Source organism: Hypanus sabinus, chromosome 2 (genome assembly GCF_030144855.1).
Source record: "Hypanus sabinus isolate sHypSab1 chromosome 2, sHypSab1.hap1, whole genome shotgun sequence".
NCBI lineage: Eukaryota > Metazoa > Chordata > Chondrichthyes > Myliobatiformes > Dasyatidae > Hypanus > Hypanus sabinus.
Genome location: NC_082707.1, coordinates 23,409,909 through 23,436,914, shown reverse-complemented (window position 1 = coordinate 23,436,914; position 27,006 = coordinate 23,409,909). Strand labels below are relative to the sequence as shown.

The 27,006-nt window shown below is 43.3% G+C and overlaps 1 protein-coding gene across 1 annotated transcript in view; it reads left to right on the top strand.

Moving 5' to 3' along the window:
- Nucleotides 1–27,006, top strand: part of LOC132407095 (glycogenin-1-like) — an 88,745-nt gene that overhangs the window by 6,429 nt on the left and 55,310 nt on the right. Inside the window, exon 2 of the mRNA XM_059993393.1 lies at nt 22,459–22,594. Coding sequence (XP_059849376.1) covers nt 22,459–22,594 — 136 coding nt within the window. The remainder of the gene's footprint in view (nt 1–22,458; nt 22,595–27,006) is intronic.

Genomic DNA, 27,006 nt, shown 5'->3' with positions numbered 1-27,006 from the left:
GAATAAAGTGTTAGTTACTGAGAAAGTGCAGGCAGATAATAAGGCACAAGGTCATAACAAGATAGATTCTGAGGTGAAGAGGTCATTGTATTGTACTAGGGAACTCTTCAATAGTCTTACAACAGCAAGATTAGAAGCTGTCCTTGAGCCTGCTGATAGAACAGTGGTAGAATTTGGTGGGAGCTGAGGAGAATAAAACAGAATCAATGTAGGGTTTGTGTAAATGGGAGCTTGATGCTGGTGAAAACTCAGTGGGTCAAAGGGGACTGATTTTGGGCTGTATCTCTCGAGCAACACCTGCCTGCATGGTCTTTGATAAAACGTTCTCAATTCTGTTGCTTGTTTTTATTGTTTGTGCAATTTGCTTTTTTTTTGCTCTCTCTCTGTGCATTGGAATTTTTTTGGGTTTTTTTAATGGGTTCTTTTGGGTTTCTTGTTTTGTGGCTGCCTGTAAGGAGACAGATCTCAAGGTTTTATAATGTATTGATACTTTGATAATAAATGTACTTTGAACTTGGAACAACTTCAATAGTGTGGAGGGCTGTCAGATAAGATGCAAAACTGGACTGAGAAGTGGCAGATGGAATTAAACCCAGATAAATGTAAAGTGGTTCATTTTGGTCGGTCAGTTATGATGATAGAATGGTAAGACTCTTGACAGTGTGGAGGATCAGAGGGATCTTGGGGTCTGAATCCATAAGACACTCAAAAGCTGCTGCGCAGGTTGACTCTGTGGTTAAGAAGGCATATGGTGTGTTGACCTTCATCAACATTTCATCATTGTTGAAATGGGTGAACTTGTGTTACAGGATGGAATTTGGGTCCATTCCAAGGCATATGTGCAGCCAGACTGGGAATTTGCTGAGGAAGTTGGTTAGGATGACATGTTTTCAATTTTCTAAAGTATCTCATTTTTACTTTCATGTCTATGCAATCTAATTGCAACTGATCATTATGAGGGTAAAATGTGACTGTTGCCATAGAAACCTAATTAGAAGATCTGTGGAGTATTCTGGGGGGGGGGGGTCTGATGAGTCACCGGTTATAGATTTTTTTGTGATATCTGGAGGGATTCTGCATCAAATAACTCTGAGTTGAGGTATCCTTTATACTTTAAAAAATGTTCAGTAATACTTAAGGTGCTGGAAATTTTGAAATCTATCTACAAACAGTTCTTGGTTCAATTACTGTATAATACATTTAGCAGGAACTATTTATTCTTTTTCAGATTGTGTTTAAACTAATAAGTGGGGGGAGGAGACGAACTGGAAATATAAGGATGGAGTTAAAAGGGAAAGAGAGAATAAGAAAAGTTAAGAAAGACAATAGAATTGATGGGGCACAAAGCTTGGGAAGGGATCAGAGAGTATGGCCAAGTGCAATAGGGATAGATGTGAGAAGCGAGGGGAGTAATGGATTAAAAGTATTATATATGAATACACGAAGTATAAGAAATAAAGTGGATGAGCTTGGGGCTCAGTTGGAAATTGGCAAGTATGATGTTGTGGGAATAACAGAGACATGGCTTCAAGAGGACCAGGGCTGGGAAATGAACATTCAAGGGTATACATCCTATCAAAAAGACAGACAGGTGGGCAGAGGGGGTGGGGTGGCTCTGTTGGTGAGGAATGAAATTCAGTCCCTTGCGAGGGGTGACATAGAATGAGGAGATGTAGAGTCAGTATGGATAGAACTGAGAAATTGTAAGGGCAAAAAGACTCTAATGGGAGTTATCTGCTGGCCCCCAAATAGTAGCCTGAATCAAGAGTTAAAATTAGCATGTTGCAAAGGTAATGCTACGGTTGTAATGGGGAGTTCTCAACATGCAGGTAGACTGGGAAAATCAGGTTGGTATTGGACCCCAAGAAAGGGAGTTTGTGGAGTGCCTCCGAGATGGATTCTTAGAACAGCTTGTACTGGAGCCTACCAGGGAGAAGGCAATTCTGGATCTATTGTTGTGTAGTGAACTGGATTTATGAGATGGAGAAGGGAAAATCGGAAGTGTCAGTGTTACAGTTGAACAAAGGGGACTATGGAGCCATGAGGGAGGAACTAGCCAAAGTTGACTGGAAGGACACCCTAACAGGGATGATAGTGGAACAACGATGACAGCTATTTCTGGGAATAATACAGAAGGTGCAGGATCAGTTCATTCCAAAGAGGAAGAAAGCTTCTAAGGGGAGTAAGGGGCAGCTGTGGCTGACAAGGGAAGTTAAGGATAGTATAAAAATAAAAGAAGAAGTTTAACATAGCAAAGATGAGTGGGAAGCCAGAGGATTGAGAAATTTTTAAAGAGCAACAGAAGATAACTTAAAAGTCAATATGGGGAGAAAAGATGAGGTACGAAGGTAAGCTAGCCAAAAATATAAAGGAGGATAGTAAAAGCTGCTCTAGGTATGTGAAGAGGAAAAAATTAGTTAAGACCAAAGCTGGGTCCTTGAAGGCAGAAATGGGTGAATTTATTATGGGGAACAAGAAAAATGGCAGACGAGTTGAACAGGTACTTTGGATCTGTCTTTACCAGGGAAGACGCAGACAATCTCCCAGATGTATTAGTGGCCAGAGGACCTAGCTTAACGGAGTAACTGAAGGAAATTCACATTAGGCAGAAAATGGTGTTGGGTAGGCTGATGGGACTGAAGGCTGATAAATCCCCAGGGCCTGATGGTCTGCCTCCCAGGGTACTTAAGGAGGTGGCTCTAGAAATTGTGGACACATTGGTAATCATTTTCCAATGTTCTATAGATTCAGGATCAGTTCCTGAGGATTGGAGGGTAGCTTAACGTTATCCCACTTTTTAAGAAAGGAGGGAGAGAAAAAACAGGGAATTATAGACCAGTTAGGCTGACATCAGTGGTGGAGAAGATGCTGGAGTCAATTATAAAAAATGAAATAGCGGCACATTTGGATAGCAGTAATAGGATAGGTCTGAGTCAGCATGGATTTACGACGGGGAAATCACGCTTGATTAATCTGGAATTTTTTTGAGGATGTAACTATGAAAATGGACAAGGGAGAGCCAGTGGATGTAGTGTACCTGGACTTTCAGAAAGCCTTTGATAAGCTCTCACATAGGAGATTAGTGGGCAAAATTAGAGCACATAGTATTGGGGGTAGGGTACTGACATGGATAGAAAATTGGTTGGCAGACAGGAAACAGAGTAGGTATTAATGGGTCCTTTTCAGAATGGCAGGCAATGACTAGTGGGGTACGGCAAGGCTCGGTGCTGGGACCGCAGCTATTTATAATATACATTAATGATTTAGATGAAGGGATTAAAAGTAACATTAGCAAATTTGCAGATGACACAAAGCTGGGTGGCAGTGTGAAATATGAAGAGGATGTTAGAAGAATGCAGGGCGACTTGGACAGGTTGGGTGAGTGGGAGATGCATGGCAGATGCAATTTAATGTGGATAAATGAGAGGTTATCCACTTTGGTGGCAAGAACAGGAAGGCAGATTATTATCTGAATGATGTCAAGTTAGGAAAAGGGGAAGTACAACAAAATCTAGGTGTCCTTGTTCATCAGTCACTGAAAGTAAGCATGCAGGTACAGCAGGCAGAGAAGAAAGCTAATGGCATGTTGGCCTTCATAACAAGGGGAGTTGAGTATAGGAGCAAGAGGTCCTTCTGCAGTTGTACAGGGCCCTGGTGAGACCACACCTGGAGTATTGTGTTCAGTTTTGGTCTCCAAATTTGAGAAAGGACATTCTTGCTATTGAGGGAGTGCAGCGTAGGTTCACGAGGTTAATTCCCAGGATGGTGGGACTGTCATATGTTGAAAGATTGGAGCGACTGGGCTTGTATACACTGGAATTTAGAAGGATGGGAGGGGATGTGATTGAAACATATAAGATTATTAAGGGATTGGACACGCTAGCGGCAGGAAACATGTTCCCGATGTTGGGGGAGTCCAGAACCAGAGGCCACAGTTTAAGAATAAGGGGTAGTCCATTTAGAACAGAGTTGAGGAAAAACTTTTTCACCCAGTGAGTTGTGGATCTATGGAATGCTGTGCCTCAGAAGGCAGTGGAGTCCAATTCTCTGAATGCTTTCAAGAGAGAGTTAGATAGAGCTCTTAAAGATAGCGGAGTGAAGGGATATGGGGAGAAGGTAGGAACGGGGTACAGATTGTGGATGATCAGCCATGATCCCAGTGAATGGTGGTGCTGGCTCGAAGGGCTGAATGGCCTACTCCTGCAGCTATTGTCTATTGTCAATTGTCTATTTTTAAGTTTGCCAGAATAGTTGGACACAAAGTTACATAGGGAAATGATACCTTGAATCAGTTAGAATGCTGTAATTCTTCACTCAGTTACTATGAAGCAGAGGGACTCAGATACTGTACGGGCCTGTTTGTAAATTGTGCCAAATCTGTTTAGTGACAAGGTAGTGGGAAGCAGTTTAAGGATAATGTTGTTGATGATCAAAAGTCTGCAAAACCTGTGGTATCTCATAATTGAATGAGAATTTGAAGTAGTTTATTGAAAGGGATCTCTCCATCAGTAGCTTTTGCATTGATTTACTTCAGATTGGTGCAGTAGGTTCTATATGTTCATTTTGTGTGTACTGTTAACTTTAGATTTTTGTGCTATACTTTCTTTATCTAAGTGACATGCAGTTTGGGCAATACTATGGATCTCAGCTGTGTCCACTTGTGTATGTGCTGATTTCCAAGTGACCAGTGTTGTAACATCAACAAAGTCACTGGAGAAAAGCTGAAGCTGGTGGATATAGAAGTGTTTTATTCAACAGAAACGAGCAGCCAGCATCATATTGAAATAGTTTCGGAGGAAGAGGCCTGTTTGACCCAATATTAAATGGTGTTTTATATGGTAAAGATCAAAGGACAATCATATAGTTAAAATGCATCTTCAACACTTCCTTTGAATTAGATATAATTTTGACACCTCCTTCTTCGCACCTACACACCAAACACCCAAAATGAATGTTAATCAGCGTTGTCTGGTCTTCAATTAACTGGCGTCCACAGCTCCAGGAAACTATTGTCCAGGGCTGCATTTTAAATTTAATCTACAATCCACATTCAAGTCTAAAGATGGATTATATAGCAAAATATTAACTTCCGCGACCAGACTCCAGAACGTGGCCTAACAGCCAGTCTGCCTTAGATCCCCTTGTCACAAGAGGAGATCCATAGCTTCCAGCTAGTTCTGCTGGACAGGCTACATCATTTGCACACTCGACTCTGAGATCAATCATGGCAAGGTGTTACCACAGAGGCAGGGTGGTCAAGAAGGCATTTGGCACGCCTGCTTTCGTCAGTCAGGGCACTGAGTTGAAGTGTTGAGGTGTCACGTTACAACTGTACAAAACGCTGTCAAAATCACATGGAGCATTGTGTGCCAATCTGTTCACCATCCTCTGGGAAGGATAGCATCAAGCTGGAAAGATTCGGAGAAGATTCATAAGCATGTTACAGGGACGGGGGCGGGGGGTGGGTGTTTGCGGCTTGAGTTCGAGGGAAGAAACTGGATAGGCTGAGACTTTCCTCGAGTGTAGAAGGCTGAGGGTGACCCTGTAAGGATGTGTAAAATCATGAGGGACATGAATGAGGTGAATGGTGATGGTCTTTTTCCCAGGGTAGGGGAGTTTACAACTAGAGGCACTGGTTTACAATGAGAGGAGAAAGATTTACATAGCACCTGAGGGGAAAATTGACCGGTGACTATGTGGAATGAGCTCTGTGAAGTAGTGGCAGAGACAGGTGCAGCCAGAATGTTTAAGATATTTCTACAAGTACACCGATAGAAAAGGGACAGGGCCTGGTTTCTAACCCTTTTTTTTTGTGCCATAGACCCCCATTAACCGAGGGGTCTGTGGACCCCTGGTTGGGAACCCTTAGTCCAGACAGATATGTGCTAAGTGCACACATGTCTGATTAGCTCAGTTAGGGAACTTGCTCAGCATGCAGAAGTGGGCCAAAGGCTTGTACAACAATGACTGTCTTGTGGGAATCTCTAACCTATGACTTCTCAAAATAGAGAATTGTTCAGTGTGACATTGACCACCGTATCCCGGCTGAAGCCCAGCACAAGTGATATAAAGGGTGAACATCTCCAGGACCACACATCCCTCACCTCGTGGAGTTGTGACCATGGAGAAATAAAACATGGAAGCCATTCCTTCAGTCCACTGAGTCCCTGCAGCCCATCAGGAACCCATCAATACACCAATCCCATCCTATCCCATTTCACTCTCCAATTTCAAGTTCCTGAGTGTCAACATTTCTGAGAATCTATTCTGGGCCCAGCATATCGATACAGTTACAAAGAAGGTGCGACAGTGGCTGTATTTCATTTGGAGTTTGAGGAGATTTTGTACGTCACCAAAGACACTCTCAAATTTCTACAGATGTACCGTGGCAAGCATTCTAACTGGCTGCACCACTGTCTGGTATTGGGGGTGGGGGGGGTGCTGCACAGGATCGATATAGCTATAGAAAATTGTAAACTCAGTCAGCTCTATCATAGGCACTAGCCTCCCCAGCATCCAGGACGCCTTCAAGGAGCAATGCCTCAAATAGGTGGCATCCATCATTAAGGACCCCCATCACATTCTTATTGCTCCCATTGAGGAGGAGGTGCAGGAAGCTAATGGCACACTCAGTGACTCAGGAACAGCTTCTTCCCCCTGCCATCAGATTTCTGAAAGGACATTGAACCCATGCACACTACCTCACTACTTTTTTTTTCTTTTTGCACTACTTATTTAATTTAACTTAAATGTATATACTTGCTGTAACTTAATTTTTGTATTATCTATTGCAATGCCACATAACAACAAATTTCAAAACCTGTGCCAGTCGTATTAAACCTGATTCTGATTCTGAACTCCCTGCCAGATTCTGCCACTGACCCACACATCTGGGGCAATTTACAGCCACCCATTAACCTGCTCGCTTGGGTCACGAGAGACTGCAGACGCTGGGAATCTAGAACAACGCACAGAGTCGGGCAGCATCAGTGGAATGATTGATGTTTCAGGCTGACACCCTGCATTGGGACTGGAAAACAGCACACAGTCGAAGAGCCCGAGATCAGAGGGGGACCAGTGAGAGGGGTCTCCAAGAACGTCCACCAAGTTAGGCAGTCATTGCAGAGACTTCACAGTGAAGAAACAAAACAGAGACCTGAGGTACTGGAAATCCAGTCCTGGTGAAGGGCCCAAAACATCAGTTGTTCATTTCCCTCAATAGTTGCTGCCTGACGTGAGTTCCTCCAGCAGTTTGTGTGTTAACCTACTGTATTTGGGATATAAGAGGAAATGCACTTGGCTTCGGGGAGAGCATGCAGTCTTAACAGTGCCAGTGCTCAAGGTTAAGACTGTGTGGGAAAGTCTGCCGCTCCCATAGGCTTCATCAGCTACTTCTGAACAGGAATGAAAGAAACTGATCCCTGACTGGAGAGTGACAGCCCAAGGAGTTTTCCTACGGAGTCTTCTGGGCCCTGTATTGCAGGTGCAATGTTTTTGCTGGTACTGAACCTCTCCGTTCCCTTAGACAAATTCTGACAATCCCAGGCTTTTGGGGCAGAACTTCAGTCTTGTCTGCTCTGTTGACCTATTATTGGAAACCTGGTTGGCCTTGGGCTGCGTGGATTACAAATTGTTTACAAGCTATAATGAAAACCAGATTGATTTCCTTTCATGCAAAGTGATGGGCGGCGTAATCATGTGGCATTGCTGATGGCTTGGGTCACCATTGAAGGACACTTACCTTCCCCCCCCCCCCCCCCCGCAAAAATAGCTCCAGGGGATCCAGCTGACTGGAGGAGAACATCAAGTGCTTTTACGTTCTGGTGCCTGATCCAGCTGAGTCTCGGCTTCAGGAAACCTTGCCTCTCCTGGCCCCGCAGCAGTTCAGAATTAGAATGAGATTTATTATCACTGACATGTTCTTGTGACAATAGTACAGTGTAAGAAAATTTTTTAAAAAAATCCTTCCTAGTTATAATAAATAAGTAGTGCAATAGAGGATTAGTGAGTTAGTGTTCATGGCTCATTCAGAAATCTGTTGGCAGAGGGGAAGAAGCTGTTACTAAAACACTGAGTGTGTCTTCTAGCACCTTTCTGGTGGTAGCAATGAGAAGAGAATATCACCTGGATGGTGCGGATCCTTAATGGTAGAGGCTGCCTTCTTGAGGAGCTGCCATTTGAAGATGCCCTTGAAGGGGGGAGTTCTCCCAGTGATGGAGCTGACTGAGTGTACAATCCTCTGCAGCAGGGGTTCCCAACCTGGGGTCCACTCGCCCATTGCTTAATGGTGTTGGTCCATGGCACCCCTGCTCTATGGACTCGTTCACCCTGGGCTTTGGAGCCTCCGTACCAGGTGGTGTTGTAACCAGTCAGAATGCTGTCCACCGCACATTTGTAAAAGGTGTGCTAGAATCTTATGTGACCTACTACATCTCCTCAAACTCCTCATGAGTGTAGCCGCTGAAGTGCCTTCTTCATGATTACGTTAATGTGCTGGGCCCAGGAGAGATCCTCTGAGATGTTGACACTGTTCTTGGGCACTGGAGCTATGAGGCAGGATCTTGAAGCTCTTTACCTTATCCACCACTGACTCCTGACCAGTGTGTGTTCTCCCGACCTCCCCTTCCCGAAGTCCAGTCAGTTCCTTGGTCTTATTGACCGTGAGTAGCAGGTTGTTGTTGTGACACCATTCAAATAGCAAATCTATCTTGCTCCTGTATGCATCCCTAATGCCTTCAGAGATCCTGCCACAACAGTGTCGTTGGTTTTGACAGGGTATCAGGAGCCAATGTGGTATGGTAGCATAGTTGTTAAGTCATATGTCTAATTCCCAGTGGTGAATGATGGTCTGGAGATTGGTGGTAAGTTTAGGATGGTGGTGAGTATTGGTAGCTTGGGTTGAAGCGTTTGATATTGTGTTTGCTGAGCTGGTAACCAAAGATAAGTTTGATTGTTGGCAGGTCGAGTTAATACCGGACTTTCAAGAGTACTTGTGAGTTACATTCTGGCTGGACTAAGTCCTTAAACTGCTGGAGAACAGTGCGGAAAGATCAGGTGCTGTCTTCCTGTCTAGTTTTTAGTTCCAAGTGATCCTGCCACATTTTGTCACCCTGCAAACTTATCCTTCAATCTCTTTGAATTATGGAGGACAGCATGTGTATAAATGTCTCTCTCAGCAGATTTCATCATGATCATCATGACTCCAATATTTCTACTATTTTTTAATGTTTCTTAATTGTACATGGTTTTTTTGTGTTCTATCGCTGAGCAGCAGTGAACCATCTGACTGGCCTATCAGAGTTCTTTTTGGGAACTAGTTGACTTGATCAGCATTTCTGATCTGGCTATTGTTCATGATTGCACTCAATTTAAAAAAAAAGAGATGTCCAAACCCGACAATGTGGTTGATTCTCAAATCCTTCCTGAAACAATATGAAATTTGAGGACAAAAATTGTAAATTCCCAAGATACGGTCAAAGTGGTTGACCTTGGGTTTTAGATCCTAGCAAATTTAGTTTTAGTCATCATAATTGTGTCACAGTGACATAATGAGATCTACAGTATGTAGGCAACTGGTTCTGAAGTGCAGTTCTGGTTTGGATTTTCTCATTGTGTCCTGTCAGCCCATGACCATAAGATGTAGGAGCAGATTCAGATCATTTTGCCAATCACCTCTGCTCCACCATTTCATCATGTCTGATCCATTTTCCCTCTCAGCCCCAATCTCCTGCCTTTTCTCTGTATCTCCTCAAGCCCTGACTAATGTTAGAGAAGTCCATGGAATTTCATTGGGATATAATTTTCCACCTGGATTCTGCAATTACAAATCTGAATGCTGAATTGCATTTATATCCATGTCCCTGCAATGAAGATTTCAGCTAGGGAAAGCTGCAGTGTGTTAGTGCAGGTTAGCCTGTGAGCTCTTAAAGAACACCACACTTTAAACGCAGCAATGCAGGAAAGAAATCTCCAAAATCTGACTGGATCATTATTACCTACTAATGGTTTTAGTAGATTTAATAAAAACATTGATCAAATTTTAAACTGTGGCAAAGTAACAAGTTCTTTTTTGTCCCCACGACATAATTGAATTATTTTCAAAAATTGTGAGTAATGATGTTTACTTAATGTGTTGTGTTTGTGGTGTTGAATTGCATAAAAGAGCAAAAATGATTGCAGTATCACATTTTCAGATTTCCAATTGACTAGATGCCTTTATATAATTTGTGTTTTGGTTTTATTCTGCTTTTGGAATCTTCTGAAGCAAAATTGAATGATTTGTTGATTAAATTTTCTGCTTCCTGATCAACGTGCCAGTTTTTGTCTTGAGAGACTAGATGTGATTCTCTTGTTGCGTTTTCATCGTGGATGTTGGTGAGATACAATGTTCTTGCGTTCTTGGTGCCTGAAATAGATTATATCAGTACCTTCCGAATAAACCTCCAAGGGTTCCCAACCTGGGGTCCACGGACCCCTTGGGTAATGGTCTTAAAAAAAATTGTTTGGAATCCCTGCTTAGAATCATAGAAAAGTACAGGACAGAAACAGGCCCTTCAGCCCATCTAGTCCATGCTGCATCACTTAAGCTGACTACTCCCATCGACCAGCACCTGTCTGATAAACGTGCCTGTTCTTGTCCTGAGACGAGGGATTGGGGATTTCTCAGAGGCCATAGAGGTGACTCTGTCGATGGTTATGCTCCTTCTTACCCTCCCACTGTTGAACCAGTCATGATTTGCTATCAAATTCCCGACTTGAATCCTGAGTGGCAGGGCACCAGGGAGTGTAATGGAATAGAGGGATCTGGGAGCACAAGTGCATAGGGTAGCACAAAAATGTTATAGGTTGGCACGGTAGCATGGAGGTTAGTGCAACGCTTTACAGCTCCAGCGATCACCGATCAGGGTTCGATTCCCGCTACCATCTGTCAGGAGTCTGTATGTTCCTCCTGTGGCCACGTGGGTTCCCTCTTGGTTCTCCGGTTTCCCCCCAAATTCCAAAAGGTGTGCATTTCTGTTTACTGAGATGAGGACGTGCAATGTTGGTCCCAAAACCATGGTGACACTTGCAGGCTGCCCCCAGTACAATCTTCGGACTGTGTTGGTCATTGACACAAACAGTTCTTTCAATGTACAAGCGAAAAAAATGTTAATCTTTATCCTTAAGAGAGCAGTGTCATGGACATAGAAAGTGCGTTTTATTGTTCTGGCCTTTATCGGTCAGAGCACTGAATATTATAGGCATTGGGCCATTATGTTGCATTGTGTAAGTCACTCTTGGAGTACTGTGTACAATTTTGGCTGCCCTGTTATAGGAAGGACGATTAAACTAGAAAGAATACAGGAACAATTTATGTAGATGTTGGCATGACTTGAGGCCCTGAGTTATAGGGAGAGGTTGGTCAGATTGTTCCTTAATTCTTGGAATGTAGGAGAATGAGGGATAATGCTTTTCTGCTAAGATGGCAGTGTCTTTGATCACAGCAGCTTCAACGGGGTTAACCAGTGGTGCTGTTGTATTTTTTAATGTATTTTTTATGATCACAAGATCCTGCTGGACATCAAGAACTTGAAGTTCTGCGGATCTACCCCATCATGGAATTGCATGTCGGCAGAAAATCTACAGGAGCTAGACTTAGTGCGGATCGTGCTGCTGCAGGTGTTGGAGGAGTTGGTGTGTGAAGGCAGTGTGCGGTATGACAGCGAGTGGTTGTCTTATTTGCTCTTTCTTTTGTGAACGTAAGACCCTGTTGGACGTTGTTGCTATGGACTGCAGCGAATCTGACTCGCTGATTTATTGGTGGGTGGTGGGGGAGCTGCATGGCTTTGGTGGTGGCGAGGACTAAGCCTCACACCATGCTGTCGCCTGTTTTCAGTCACCCAGGAGGGAGGCATTGGAGGCAGTGTGGCATGGCGTCCAAGCTAAAGTCAGCCCCCAGCACCCCCCACCCGCCAAGGGCTGGCTTGGCAGAAGACAAGCTGTGTTATATTTGACTTCAGACTCCTGCAACATTCAAGGACTCTGGTCATGGATTCTCTTGAGTCATTGTATTTCACTGATGTGCTTGCTATCTTGCGTGTGCCATGTGCTGTGTGTGACTGTTGGTATTGTGTTTTCTACGTTGGCCCCAGAGGAACACTTGTTTGTTTGGCTGTATTCATGTACGGTTGAATGATGATTAAACATAAACTATGAAGTGTTTAAAATGAGTGCCATTGATAAGCTGCATGGTAACAACCTTTTCCCCGGGATAGGGAAATCCACAACAAAGCACGCAGGTTGAGGTGAAGGGAAAGACTCAAAAGTGGCCTGAGGGCCAACTTCTATATGCAGAGGGTATGGCACTGTTATGCTGCCACAAAAAAAACAAATTTCATGACATATGTGAGTGAAGATAAACCTGATTCTGATATGTGTCTGTATTGTGGACTGAGTAGGAAGGGGGCAATGAGAGGGGAGTCATGGTTGGGAAGACAAGTCACTTTTATTGTCATTTCGACCATAACTGCTATGTACAGTACATAGTAAAAATGAGACAACGTTTTTCAGGACATTGAAACATTGAACATTGGTAGCTTGGGTTGAAGTGTTTGCTGTTGCATGTGTTACGAAGCCCCGTAACTGGGTCACTTACCAGCAAAGATAGAGAGGTCCGTTGAAGTCTGATGGTACTATTTTTAAAATGTATTTATTGATAAAGGGCTCAAAAATAAGATTAATGCAAACATACAGATAATATACGTCGTCAATACTAAATCTAAAGCGCGGGTATAATAATAACCAATAAGAAATAGCTCTATCGTTGTCTAGGGGATAAATGTTTTGTCCGATGGAAATATAAAAGTCACTCAGTTCATGCAGGCTGCAGCCTTTTGGTTGTCGCTGTGTTGCACTTTGTTGGAGAGAAAGAGAAATAGGAATAGAAGGGGAACATATACTGCTGCGGGTTTTCCAACCTTTACGATTTCGATCCGTCAGGAGTCCCGTTGGTGTGGCCGTTCACTTGTGGCCTCTCCTTTAGCTAAAGCCGTTCTTCCATGGTGAGGCTGCCAATCCCAGCCGAGGGAAAGGACGCACGCAAGCCCCCCCCCCCCCCCCCCACCGGCTGCGGCTGTCGCTATTAAACGCTGTCACGGGATTTCTAGCATTCCTCCTGATGCATCTGAAGGGGTTGTTCCCCAGACCCTCTTTTATCCTTAATCCCGGGGTCTCAGATGTCAATCAGGTTGGGATGATGCAATCCCTCAACCAGCCCACTCTGATCATCCCCTGAGGGGCTTCAATGAATAGTACAGTACTCAATACACAACTTGGTCTTCCGGAGACAATGGCCATGTCCTGTAGCTTTACATCGCCGGGGAAATGAGGCATTTTGCACGTCTCTCTCTCATTTCCTGGGCCCCTTGACCCAACCCAACAGTGATCTTGCGATTCTCACAAAGGAGGGGGCTACGGACGTAACACATGACACAGTACAAAAACTAGGCTGAGCTACGTTAAGAAAAAACAACTACACTAAACTACAGACCTACCCAGGACTGCATAAAGTGCACAAAACAGTGCAGGCATTACAATAAATAATAAACAAGACAATAGGGCAGTAAGGTGTTAGTTCAGGCTCTGGGTATTGAGGAGTCTGATAGCTTGGGGGAAGAAACTGTTACATATTCTGGTCGTGAGAGCCAGAATGCTTCGGTGCCTTTTCCTAGATGGCAGGAGGGAGAAGAGTTTGTATGAGGGGTGCTTGGGGTCTTTTTTAATGCTGTTTGCTTTGCGGATGCAGAGCGTATAAACATCCGTAATGGCGGGAAGAGAGACCCCGATGATCTTTTCAGCTGACCTCGCTATCCGCTGCAGGATCTTGCTATCCGAGATGGTGCAATTTCCGAACCAGTTAGTGATGCAGCTGCTCAGGATGCTCTCGATACAACCCCTGTAGAATGTGATGAGGATGGGGGGTGGGAGATGGACTTTCCTCAGCCTTTGCACAAAGTAGAGACGCTGCTGGGCTTTCTTTGCTATGGAGCTGGTGTTGAGCGACTAGGTGAGATTCTCCACCAGGTGAACACCAAGAAATTTGGTGCCCTTAACAACCTCTACCGAGGAAGATGGGAAGGGAGCGGGAAGCACCAGAGAGTCATTCTGTAATGATCAACAAACCAATTCTTTTGTAACAAATGACCTTGCCTGTGTCTTGAGGTTAGGTGTGTCTGCACTCACACCACCCCCATGCCCCTGGCACTTTTCTACCTGTTCCACACCCCTCCTGTGGCACCCCTCCCTTACCATTCCCAACATCCTTTGCTCCTGCCAGTTTACAAACTCACTCTCTGCTCCACGTTGACAAGTACAGTACTGTGCAAAAGCCTAGCTATATGTACAATGCTGTGGGTTATTTTCCTTTGATATCACACTATGAATAGTCGATGATAGCTTTGTTTCTAACAATGATAGTTCAAGGTATTTTCATATTTAAGGTCATTGAGGCTTTCTGATGTTTGGTTATAGTGATTGAGATATAAAATGGCACTGTAGATGGTGTGTCACCTGTGATCTTGTACTGGCAACTTTATGGATATGGCTAGCTTGTCCATGGGTCATGAGGTAGTAAGTATGGCACGGTGGTGCAGCAGTTAGTGCTAATGCCTCGTACCTCAAGCTATCGTGCTATCTGACTTGTCATGAGGGGCATCATCTGTGTGGACTTCAGTAAGGCACTCCCTTCATCAGTCATAGAAACGTAGAAAGCCTACAGCGCAATACAGGCCCTTCGGCCCACGAAGCTGTGCCTAACATGTTCCTACCTCAGAAATTACTAGGCTTACATATAGCCCTCTAAGCTCCATGTACCTATCCAAAAGTCTCTTAGAAGAACCTATCGTATCCTGCACATCTCCTCAGAAATCTCAATCAAGTTAGTGAGGTAAGGTTTCCATCTCTGCACGAAGCCACGCTGGCTATCCCTGGTCGGTCCCTGCCTTTTGAAATGTGCATAACTCTTGTCCATTGGGATTGTCTCCAATAATCTGTCCGCCGCTGATGTAAGACCTACTGGGCTGTCGTGACTTGGCGTTTGCTGCTGCCTCTGTTGGAAAGAGGAACAACTTCAGCTGTCCTTCACTTTTCTGGCACATCATCTACGGCTAACAAAGATGCAAAGATCTGCACTAAAGCCACAGCCATCTCCTCCCTTGTTTCCAGAGCAACCTTCAATTGATCAACCCTAATGTATCCATTGTAATTGAACACCCCTGAACTGGTACCGATTATCCATGTACTCCTGAGTTGAGCTCTCTGTCATCTAGGTCCTCCTCTTTTGGTAAATATAGATGAAGCATAGGACCTCTCCTGCCTCTGTCCATAAGTTACCCCTTTGGTCTCTGAGGGGAATCTATTCTTCCACACCGTTACCTTGTTCCTGATAAATGTGCTAGCTGGTGAACTATCTAACTGCAGTGAACTACATGGACAGATATTGAACAAAAATCTAAACTGTTGACACTTAAATAGTGAAAGCAGTTCCATCAGATAAATACCTGATGTTTCAGAATCAGAATTGGTTTTAATATTGCCAGCATAAGTGGTGAAATTTGTTGGAATTTGTGGCAGCAGTATAATTAAGTAATATTGATGAGGGAGTAAAACTGTGAATTACTGTAAGTAAGTAGTGCAAGAAATAGAAATAAAATAAAAAGTATTGAGGTAGCATTCATGGGTTCATTGTCCATTCAGAAATCTGCTGGCAGAGGGGAAGAAGCTGTTCCTGAATTGCTGAGTGTATGCCTTCAGGCTTCTGTCTTCTGTACCTCCTTGCTTGGGTAGAAGGGGGGGGGGGAAGGTCATTGCCTTGCTACTGCTTGTGTGTGGGAGGCTTTGGGGTTTTTAACGTTTAACTGTCATTCATTCTTTGGGGCACTCCTCTGTTTTCATGGATGTTTGTGAAGAAAAAGAATTTCAGGATGTATATTGTATACATTTCTCTGGCATTAAATGCACCTATTGATGGTAGCATTGAGAAGAGGGTATCTCCTGGAGTCCTTAATGATGGATGCTGCCTTTTTGAGGCGTTGCACCTTAAAGATGTCCTGAATATTATGGTTAGTGCTCATGATGGAGCTGGCTAATTTACAATCTCTGCATCTTACTGATGGAGGAGATCCTGAGAGGCAGGATTTATGACTATTTGGAGAGGTATAATATGATTAGGAATGGTCAGCATGGCTTTGTCAAGGGTAGATCGGGCCTTACGAGCCTGACTGAATTTTTTGAGGATGTGACTAGACACATTGATGAAGGAAGAGCAGTAGATGTAGTGTATATGGATTTTAGCAAGGCATTTGATAAGGTATCCCATGCAAGGCTTATTAAGAAAGGAAGGAGGCATGGGATCCAAGGGGACATTGCTTTGTGTATCCAGAACTGGTTTGCCCACAGAAGGCAAAGAGTGGTTGTAGATGACTCGTATTCTGCATGGAGGTCAGTGACCAGTGGGGTGCCTCAGGGATCTGTTCTGGGACCCTTACTCTTTGTGATTTTTATCAGTGACCTGGATGAGGAAGTGGAAGGATGGGTTAGTAAATTTGCTGATGACACAAAGGTTGGAGGTGTTGTGGATAGTGTGGAGCGCTGTCAAAGGTTACAGCGGGACATTGATTGGATGCAAAACTAGGCTGAGAAGTGGCAGATGAGTTCAAATCAGATAAGTGAGGTGGGTCATTTTGGTAGGTCAAATATGATGGTAGAATATAGTATTAATGGTAAGACTCTTGGCAGAGTGGAGGATCAGAGTGATCTTGGGGTCCAAGCCCATAGGACACTCAAAGCAGCTGCGCAGGTTGACTCAGTGGTTAAGAAGGCATACGGTGCATTGGCCTTCATCAATCATGGAATTGAATTTAGGAGCCGAGAGGCAATGCTGCAGCTATATAGGACCCTGGTCAGATCCCACTTGGAGTACTGTGCTCAGTTCTGGTCACCTCACTACAGGAAGGATGTAGAAAACATAGAAAGGGTGCAGAGGAGATTTACAAGGATATGCTCGGATTGGGGAGCATGCCTTATGAGAATAGATTGAGTGAACTTGGCCTTTTCTCCTTGAAGCGACGGAGGATGAGAGGTGACCTGATGAGAGGTGTATAAGATGTTGAGAGGCATGTGTGGTTAGTCAGAGGCTTTTTCCCAGGGCTGAAATGGTTGCCACAAGAGGACACAGGTTTAAGGTGCTGGGGAGCAGGTACAGAGGAGATGTCAGCGGTAAGTTTTTTACTCGGAGAGAGGTGAATGTCTGGAATGGGCTGCCAGCAACGGTGGTGGAGGCTGATATGATAGGGTTTTTTTAAGGGACTTTTGGATAGGTACATGGAGCCTATTAAAATTAGAGGGCTACGGGTAAGCCTAGTAATTTCTAGGGTAGGGACATGTTTGACACAACCTTGTGGGCCGAAGGGCCTGTAATGTGCTGTAGGTTTTCTATGTTTCTGTGTTACTCTGATCTAGTACTGTAGCCCCTCCATGCCAGACGGTGATGCAGCCAGTTAGAATGCTCTCCACAGTACACCTGTAGAAATTTGTGAGTGTTTCAGGTGACATACCAAATCTCCTGAAGCTCCTAATCTTACTATATGTCACACTGATGAGGTTTCAAGTTTAAAGTTTCAAGCTTTTATGTTAATTTGCTGGAACACAGAGGTGAGGAAGGAATGTGCTGATTGTTAAGAGTTTTGCTTCGGCAACACCTATCAGTCTGCTGAGCTGGGACCCATGGAGCACAGCACAGATTCAGCAGAATGAGAGCAGTTGCAGACTTCTAGAAAGTTGCAGTTTAAGTTTAGAAGATGGTGTGAAGTGGTTAAAAACAAATTCCTTTCCTTATAAAGATTCAGTGGAATGGATGAAAAAATTATCCAAGCTCATGTTTGTGTCGTGGGCAATCATACCCAGGGTATAAATCAATAGTTCTGCTTAATCAGAGTATGTATACGCCTGAAATATTGGGGAAATTGGAAGTAATTCAGATAATATGTAGCTCGGGTGGTTCATATTGGTTTGAGTTGTTCTCTGATCTTGACAATTTACTTGCAAACATTTCGCTACCATACGAGGAGACATTATCAGTACACTCAAACACTCCATCCTCGCTTTCATTTTTTTGATTAGCTTTATTTGTGGCATGTGCACTGAAACATACAGTGAAATGCACATCCAAGTGATGCCTAGTTCTTCTATTATCTCCAGTGCCCCATGAACAATAAAATATATATCCCCACCAATGTGATAGAATCACATTTGGTGCCCTGTACTTGGAAGTTTGAAGCACATCCCTTTTGAATCATAGTTATTTCTCTGTTGACCTCTTACAAGTTCAGAGTACCCTTGTCATCGAAGTATGTATACTATATACAACCTTGAGATTTGTCTCCTTGCAGGTAGCCACTAAATAAAGAAACACAATAGAGACGGTTTTTTAAAAAAAAGCTACACCAATGTGCAGAAAAAGAACAAATCGTGCAAACAATAAGAGCAAGCACCCAACTGATGTTCACAAAAGGGAGGCCAAAGCCACAAAGCCAGTCATCACTGCAGTCGATCCAGTAGCCTGTTGGTGCAGGCCATAGCCTTGGTTCAGCACAGAGACAAGTAACCTCACTGTTCCAGCACCCTGACGTTTTCGATCTGCCCTACGTTTACATTGCACAAACTTCACGCTGTTCCTCACTCTCAGACCTGGGCCTTTCCACTTCGATTCAGCCTATATTCGACTGTTCCACCTTGTTTACAATTGATTTCCAGGAAGGCATTGAAATAAACCAGGAAGAAAAGAATTTTTAATAAGATGGAGATCTTGCTCTAAGTAAGAACTGGAATTCAATTGTAAACAAGGTGGATAGCGGAAACCTGACTGGATGAGGACTAACCAATCAGGAGGAACAGATGACAGGGATATAAATACCACCAAACTAGATGTGCCCAGACATCATCCCTGATGAAGGTCGGTTAAAGCTGATACTTTACCCAGTAGGAAGCCCGAGAAGAGTTTTTTTTCATCATATACATCTGGAAAGCACTAGATTCTTTGTCAACTGATTATTCATCTAGATCAGGGGTCGGCAACCTTTACCACTGAAAGAGCCATATGGACCCGTTTCCCACAGAAAAGAAAACACTGGGAGCCACAAAGCCCATTTGACATTTAAAACGAAGTAACACTGCATACAACGTTTTTTTTTGCCTTTATGCTATGTATAAACAAACTATAATGTGTTGCATTTATGAAAATGATGAACTCCTGCAGAGAAAACGAAATTACATTTCTGCATGCAACAAAAACATTTTGAACTCCAAAAAAAAGACGTTGGGTTGAAGGTTACTCCATAGTTAGCCTACCTTGGATCGAAAAAATTAAAAGAAATCGCGCACTGGCGGGTGTCAGGCCTTGGCAGTGGTGACGTATATTAATAGCGATAAAAACACGTTGTAGCAGTGTGCTACACGCAGCGCTAAAATAACACGGAGTGGGTAAACTGCAGTCAAAGATAACTTTATTTGAACTAGGCAGCCTTGCTTTAAAGCCTCCCTCAACCCGCCCCCCCCCCCCCCCCGTGGGCGCGGATGCTCCAAAAGACACGTACCCACAAACCCCCGTAGGCTATCTCCCTTAGCCGGAACGCTGGCTAATTGTGAGCCGGTTCGGATGTGCCAGGAAATGGGGTCGCCACAACATTTTATTTAGATTGTACAAGATCACCATAATCTTCAAATTTCGAATTACATTTCAAAAACTAACAAACTAACATAAAATACATTTTAATTAAATACTCATCATTTATTTTCCAAAGCCACGGGGAGCCGCAGCACAGAGATGAAAGAGTCGCATGTGGCTCCGGAGCCGCGGGTTGCCGACCCCTGGTCTAGATAGACACTGCCTCACCTGTTTAGTTCCTCTAACATTTTGTGTGTGTTTCTCTAAATATGGACTCTGTACTTTAGTGAATAACTTTTTAAAAAATATTTTTAGTTTTACAATCTCTGTTAATCTTGAATTAAGTGAAAAATCATCTGACATTCCCAGTAAGTGATAGATTCCAAACTCTTTTTGCGTTCAGAGTGCATGTTATTCTGGAGCGGTCAACTTCATATGAGACTTTTGGTGGTTGCTCAGAATTTGAAATGCTTGAAAAATGAACTGATCCAGAGCATCTTCATAATTTAAAAATAGAGCATAAAATAAGTGGCGATTGATGTTAATCATTGGTCAAAGATTTTTATTATTAGAAGCCACACATTGCCAAATCAGATAGTCGGAGTTATTCCTCATGAAGCCAAGTTTTCCTTTGGGCTCAGTAGCTGCTATGTGCTCAGTGGCTTGAATTTCAGATCTCTAATAAAACACAAGGCAAGCAGTAATTCTTTCAATAAAACTCTGCAATTCCATTTCGGGAAGTTTGAGAAGATTTGTGCTGGGATGTCCAGTTCTGCTAGATCTGTCCTTCTGTGGAATTCTATTCTGCAATGGCAATCCACTTCTGTAGAATTTACCAAGAATAATCATGTCATAGACCATGATCACCCATGTCATGTGACAAGGCATATGATGACGATGTCCTCTGATAGTAAGTAATAAACTAAAGGAGTTCACGTGGAGAAGGATAGATAGAAGGAACAGTGATGTCAGCCTGTCCTTTACTAGTGAAAGCCATTTTCTATGTTGTAGTCATAGTATTTGTGTGATCACTCAAGTAGGGTATAATTTTCACCAAAGGGGTTGTCTATTGATGGGTCCTTAAGTGGCTGCAAGAGGCTAGATCCAGGATCCAGTGTTCTTGTAGGGTGGATTCCCTTAAAGGAGAACATCTGTGTGTGATCTTGTTTAACATGGGGAGGCTGATGCACAGACAGCCACCACACATTCCTTGACAGATTGGGGTCAGGGTCCAGAATCAGAATCAGATTTAATATAGAAAAAAGAGATGACATGTTCGTAGGTTCAATGTGAATGTCGAAATCTGAATGACAGAAGCTGTTCCTGAACCGTAGTTGCTCCTGTACTTCCTCCCTGATGGTAGCAATGGGAAGAGGGAATGCCCTGGGTGATGAGGTGACGTGTTCCAGTGGTGTGGAATGCAAGATGACTGGGGATCCCTCATTGGTGTGGTGTCCCTCTGCTGTGATACATCATCATCTTCCACCAGCTCCACCGCTGAGGTCTTGGTTGGATCGCTCTTTGTCTGGAGCCTCCTGCTTGACTTCAGCGACAGGTGACCCTGCAAGGAATTGAGCTCCAGCTGACATCACTCTTAGGATGTCACAGTCCTCTCCACCATGACAAGGTAAAGATCCTCAGAGGCATCTTCTATGTACAGAAGAAGTAATTGCCAATTTTCATTTATAAATGAAATGAATGAGAGCTACAGGCTAAAGCAAACTGTGTGTAACAAAAAAAACCCAGAACTTTTTAACTGAAAATTACCTTTCCTCAGGAATACGAAAAACTAGAAATCAGATTTTTACATTGTAGAGAGGAGGTTAAGAGAGCAAAAGCAATGTGGTGGCCAAGAGAGACTCGACTGACACCATTAGTAGTGATGTACTGGACTGAGAGGGTGGGGAGACCTTGCTAATCTTAGCTGCTATACCTGTCAGAGTTATGAATAGATGGAGATGGAGGACAGGGGAAATTGTTGGGAAGTGTAAGATGCAAATGTAATTACTGACAATCTGAAAGTTGAAAATTTTTCATTATACCTGGCTAGTTCTGATTTAAACAGGAAAGGTTAATTATCTGAAACTTGTACTGAAACTTGTACTTGTTCCACAAACACTCTATTGAATTGTACTCTGAGGGCTCTGTCATGCCTAGTCATGTAGTGAGATGCTGCTGTCTTGAGCCTGCAGTTTCATTACAGCAGTGTAAGATTCAACGGATGTAGGGGTTAGAAGACAAATCAATGTTTAGGGCAACCAGAAGTTTGCATCATCCTGTAAGTACATTTGAGAGTTCTACAAGGCTATTGCACAATCCATATTTGTTTTTCCAATGCAGAGATGACTCTGAATGCAGCCCACTAAATTGGAAGTACAAATGACTGTTTTGTTACTGTTTTTAACCCAGTTCTGATGAAAGTTCATCAGAAATGTAAAATCTGTCTCTTCATTTTACTCTTTTTCTCTGAGTGTCCCACAATTCCGGCATCTGCAGTTTGATTACTGTTTCGATTTTTAACAACCGCCTTGTTTCAGTGACACTGGCTGTCTCCTACCTGTTCTGTTTTCCTACATTGGTTGAAAGCTGATGAGGAAATGTTTTGAAGTGTTTTGTGAAGAGAGTATTTTTACTGAAAGCCGCTTTCTGCACCACGTACTATGTCTCTAGAAGGCTTGAAGTGATAATTGAGTAAATGTTCATGACCTTAAATGCAAGTTGGAACTGAACAATATCATGATTTCTTATTTTATTTTCAGATCAAGCCTTCGTAACGCTAGCAACTAATGATCTATATGGGAAAGGAGCACTGGTGCTAGGAACTTCATTGCGAAATCACAAAACTACAAGAAAACTAGTGATTCTTGTTACTCCCCAAGTAACTGACAACATGAGGTACTTGTATATAACATTCGGTGGTTGTTTATACTCAATCTGGGCACAATTTCATTCCACTTTGGCACATTTAACAGTTCCCATTGTCTGATTTTTTAATATTGAGATTATTTGAAGATCCTGTACAGTTTAAAAATAACCATTTGACCCAACAGCTTTGACCATTCCATCCTTTCTCTTCTCCTCCCCCACACTCATGACCTGCCCATTACCTGCCTCTGGTTCCCCATGTTTGTCCCTTGTATTCCATAGTGCATCATCCTCAATTAGATTCTTCCTTCTTTATTCCACCATTCGGCTCCCAGCTTCTCCCATCAACTTCCCACCCACCTACCTTCTACCTCACCCTAGTTTCACCTATCACCTGCCAGTTTGTACTCCTTTCCCTTTTTCCCCACCTTCTTCTGGTTTCTGCCCCTTTCCTTTCCAGTCCTGCTGAAGGGTCGCTGCCCAAAACGTTGACTCTTTCATTCCCTCCTTGGGTGCTGCTTTTGCTGAGTGCCTCCAGCATTTTGAGTGTGTAACTTTGATTAGCTCCATTGACTTCCGATTGATTGCCTTAGACTCCTATTATTTCTCTGACCATTTTCAGTCTCTCTCTCTCTCTCTCTCTCCCCCTCTCTCTCTCTCTCTCTCTCTCTCCCCCTCTCTCCCCCTCTCTCCCCCTCTCTCCCCCTCTCTCCCCCTCTCTCCCCCTCTCTCCCCCTCTCTCCCCCTCTCTCCCCCTCTCTCCCCCTCTCTCCCCCTCTCTCCCCCTCTCTCCCCCTCTCTCCCCCTCTCTCCCCCTCTCTCCCCCTCTCTCTCCCCCTCTCTCTCCCCCTCTCTCTCCCCCTCTCTCTCCCCCTCTCTCTCCCCCTCTCTCTCCCCCTCTCTCTCCCCCTCTCTCTCCCCCTCTCTCTCCCCCTCTCTCTCCCCCTCTCTCTCCCCCTCTCTCTCCCCCTCTCTCTCCCCCTCTCTCTCCCCCTCTCTCTCCCCCTCTCTCTCCCCCTCTCTCTCCCCCTCTCTCTCCCCCTCTCTCTCCCCCTCTCTCTCCCCCTCTCTCTCCCCCTCTCTCTCCCCCTCTCTCTCCCCCTCTCTCTCCCCCTCTCTCTCCCCCTCTCTCTCCCCCTCTCTCTCCCCCTCTCTCTCCCCCTCTCTCTCCCCCTCTCTCTCCCCCTCTCTCTCCCCCTCTCTCTCCCCCTCTCTCTCCCCCTCTCTCTCCCCCTCTCTCTCCCCCTCTCTCTCCCCCTCTCTCTCCCCCTCTCTCTCCCCCTCTCTCTCCCCCTCTCTCTCCCCCTCTCTCTCCCCCTCTCTCTCCCCCTCTCTCCCCCTCTCTCCCCCTCTCTCCCCCTCTCTCCCCCCTCTCTCCCCCCTCTCTCCCCCCTCTCTCCCCCCTCTCTCCCCCCTCTCTCCCCCCTCTCTCCCCCCTCTCTCCCCCCTCTCTCCCCCCTCTCTCCCCCCCTCTCTCCCCCCCTCTCTCCCCCCCTCTCTCCCCCCCTCTCTCCCCCCCTCTCTCCCCCCCTCTCTCTCTCCCCCTCCCAATGTGCTTTTCTGAGTTGGTATGAAGATCCAAATGTGTTGAGCAGAAAACTCTCTTGTGGTCTTATAAGTTGTTCTCTCCTTGAATGGCATGAGCCCAAATTTATATTGTGCTACTGTGCACAGTTAAGTACATTCTCAATCCCAAGTGATACTGTAAAAAAAAAAGTGGAAGAAAGATGTATTTATCGGTGGCATCAGATGGTATGTTGAACTAGGAAGATAATTAGAAGATGAGGGCATGGAAAATCCTATCAGGTCTCTGAGCGGGTTGTGATGGGGGAGAACAGAATTATGGGAAACTTAAGAGCAGTGTCAGGTTTAGTTCATGGAGGACCTGAAGAACTCTGAGAGATGAAGGTCTCTGAAGTTGGAAATTTTTTTTGCAAACAATCAAAAAAATATATGGCAGGAAAAGAAAACAGAATGGAATTGCAGTGGAAGGAAGTTGTGGTGCTGGAGTTCAAGAATTTTTTTGAAAGAAAAGTATGGAAATAAGTTAATTTTGGATTGTTAGAAATCAAAGCGCTTGTTGTAAATGTTGAAGCAATAATAATGTGGTATTTGTATGCAATCACCAAAAAGATTGGTGCAAAAAGCTTGTCATGAAAGTGCCCCGATGACTCCACCAGGAGTTAAGGGCACACACACACACACACACACACACACACACACACACACACACACACACACACACACACACACACACACACACACACACACACACACACACACACACACACACACACACACACACACACACACACACACACACACACACACACACACACACACACACACACACACATTTGTATGCTAGCTTTTTTTAATATAAATTTTTATTCGATTCTTTTAAAGATAATTACATGATAGAATAGTGAAATAATAACATATATATAAGCCCTCCCTCCTCCCCTTAACCCCCCTCCCCTTAACATCCCTATCTCAAAAAAAAAGAGGAAAGAAAGGAAGGAAGAAAGAAAGAAAGAATGCCTGGATATCGGAAGATCCCCACATGCTCCATGGAATTCAAAATAACTTTTATATATATAATTTTTACCCAAATGACTAATAACTTTATCTTTGGAGCACCTATATATTTAATCCTATCTTTTGTAAATAAGGGTGCCAAATTTTCAGAAATATGTCATATAATTTAAGAAATAAATAAGTAACTTTTTCAAGTGGAATGCAGCTAAAAATTTCATTATTCCAATGGTGCATAGTTAAGTATGAATCTGATTTCCAAGTAACTGCAATAGTCTTTTTGGCTACTGCCAAAGCAATTTTTATAAATTCCTTCTGATATTTGTTCAATTTGAGTTTTGGTTTTATCTCTTCAGTATCACCTAATAAAAATAATATTGGGTTATGTGGAAGTTGTATTCCAATAATTTGTTCCAATAAAACTCTTGAATTTATCCAAAAAGGTTGAATTTTGGCACAGGACCAAGTAGAATGTAAAAAAGTACCAATATCTTGATAACATCGAAAACATTGGTCAGATAAATTTGGGTTTAATCTGTTTATTTTTTGTGGTGTAATATATAGTTGATGTAAAAAAAATTATATTGTACTAATCTAAGTCAGACATTTATTGTAGTTTGTTTCATCAATTTTAATATTCAAATCAGTTTCCCATTTTTGTCTTGACTTGTGGATTCCTGGTTTAATTGTCTGTTTTTGAATCAAATTATACATACAAGACATAAATTTTTTAATTTTTCCTTTTTGAATTAAAGTTTCTATTTCATTAGGTTTTGGCATTAACATTGTATGACCCAGTTTATCTCTTAAATAGCTCTTTAATTGAAAATAACAGAAAAGGGTGTTATTTGATATTTTATTTATTCTTTAATTGATCAAATGACATTAATATACCTCCTTCAAAACAATCTTGTATGCTAGCTTCTGACATGAGAGCATATGCAGTCACCAATACAGAAAAGCTTATTTTAAACTATCATCTAGTTTTTGATTTATTATTTGTAGTGTGATAATGGACGCGATGTTTCAACCTATCTTGTTTCACCACTTGACTTTGTTTTTTTGGCAAATCTCATTGTCTAATCATTCCTGTTAGAAACCTAATCCCAAACTTGGTGAAAGGTGATGGATCTGTTCCCGTGTGCAGATATAAATGCTCAAAGGAAATCAGTGGATAGTCAGATGGAAACTGAACAGCCTTAGAAAAGCAGATTCTGGAGGTGTGATTTTAAAAATGTATACAGTATAACTGGTACATTGGAACATAATAATTGAGTCCGATGAGAACACAATAACTTGGATATAAATGATAGGAGCTGAACAGTAGTGTAGTGGACAAAATGAGCATTGAGAAGGTCTGAAAGATTGCATTAAACTGAATGAAACTAAATTCTGTACAACTGACTCCAAGCTGGATTCACTCCAATAGAATCTTTTATTATTCTGTCCGAGTCGGGAAAGGTTTTGACATAGAGGCACTGAACAAAATAAAATGCAGATGGACTCTTGTCAACCTGACTTGAAACATTTTTATTTTGTTATCAAAAATAATCTGGATTGGATATACAAAGACCTTTGAATGAATGGCTGAAACAGCCCTACCTTCCCCAACCCTATAAACCCTCTGGGATCAGCACACCTCCAATAACTGTCCCCAAACTCACTTGTTCTGTCATTGTCAACCATGGTTTAGGTTGCCAAAGTTCGAAGTTTTGGAACTTTCTTCTCTTTTGAAGATGCTTCTTAAGTGTGCATCATTTTCTCCTAGGCCTTTGGTTGACTACTCTCGGTGGCTAGGTGCCAATTTTTTTCTTGGAAATTGCAGCTATGAGGCACCTTGATGTTTTGCCATTTAATAGAGCTCTATTTGCTGTGCTTTGTTTCCAGAGCTCTGCTCCCTAATTAGA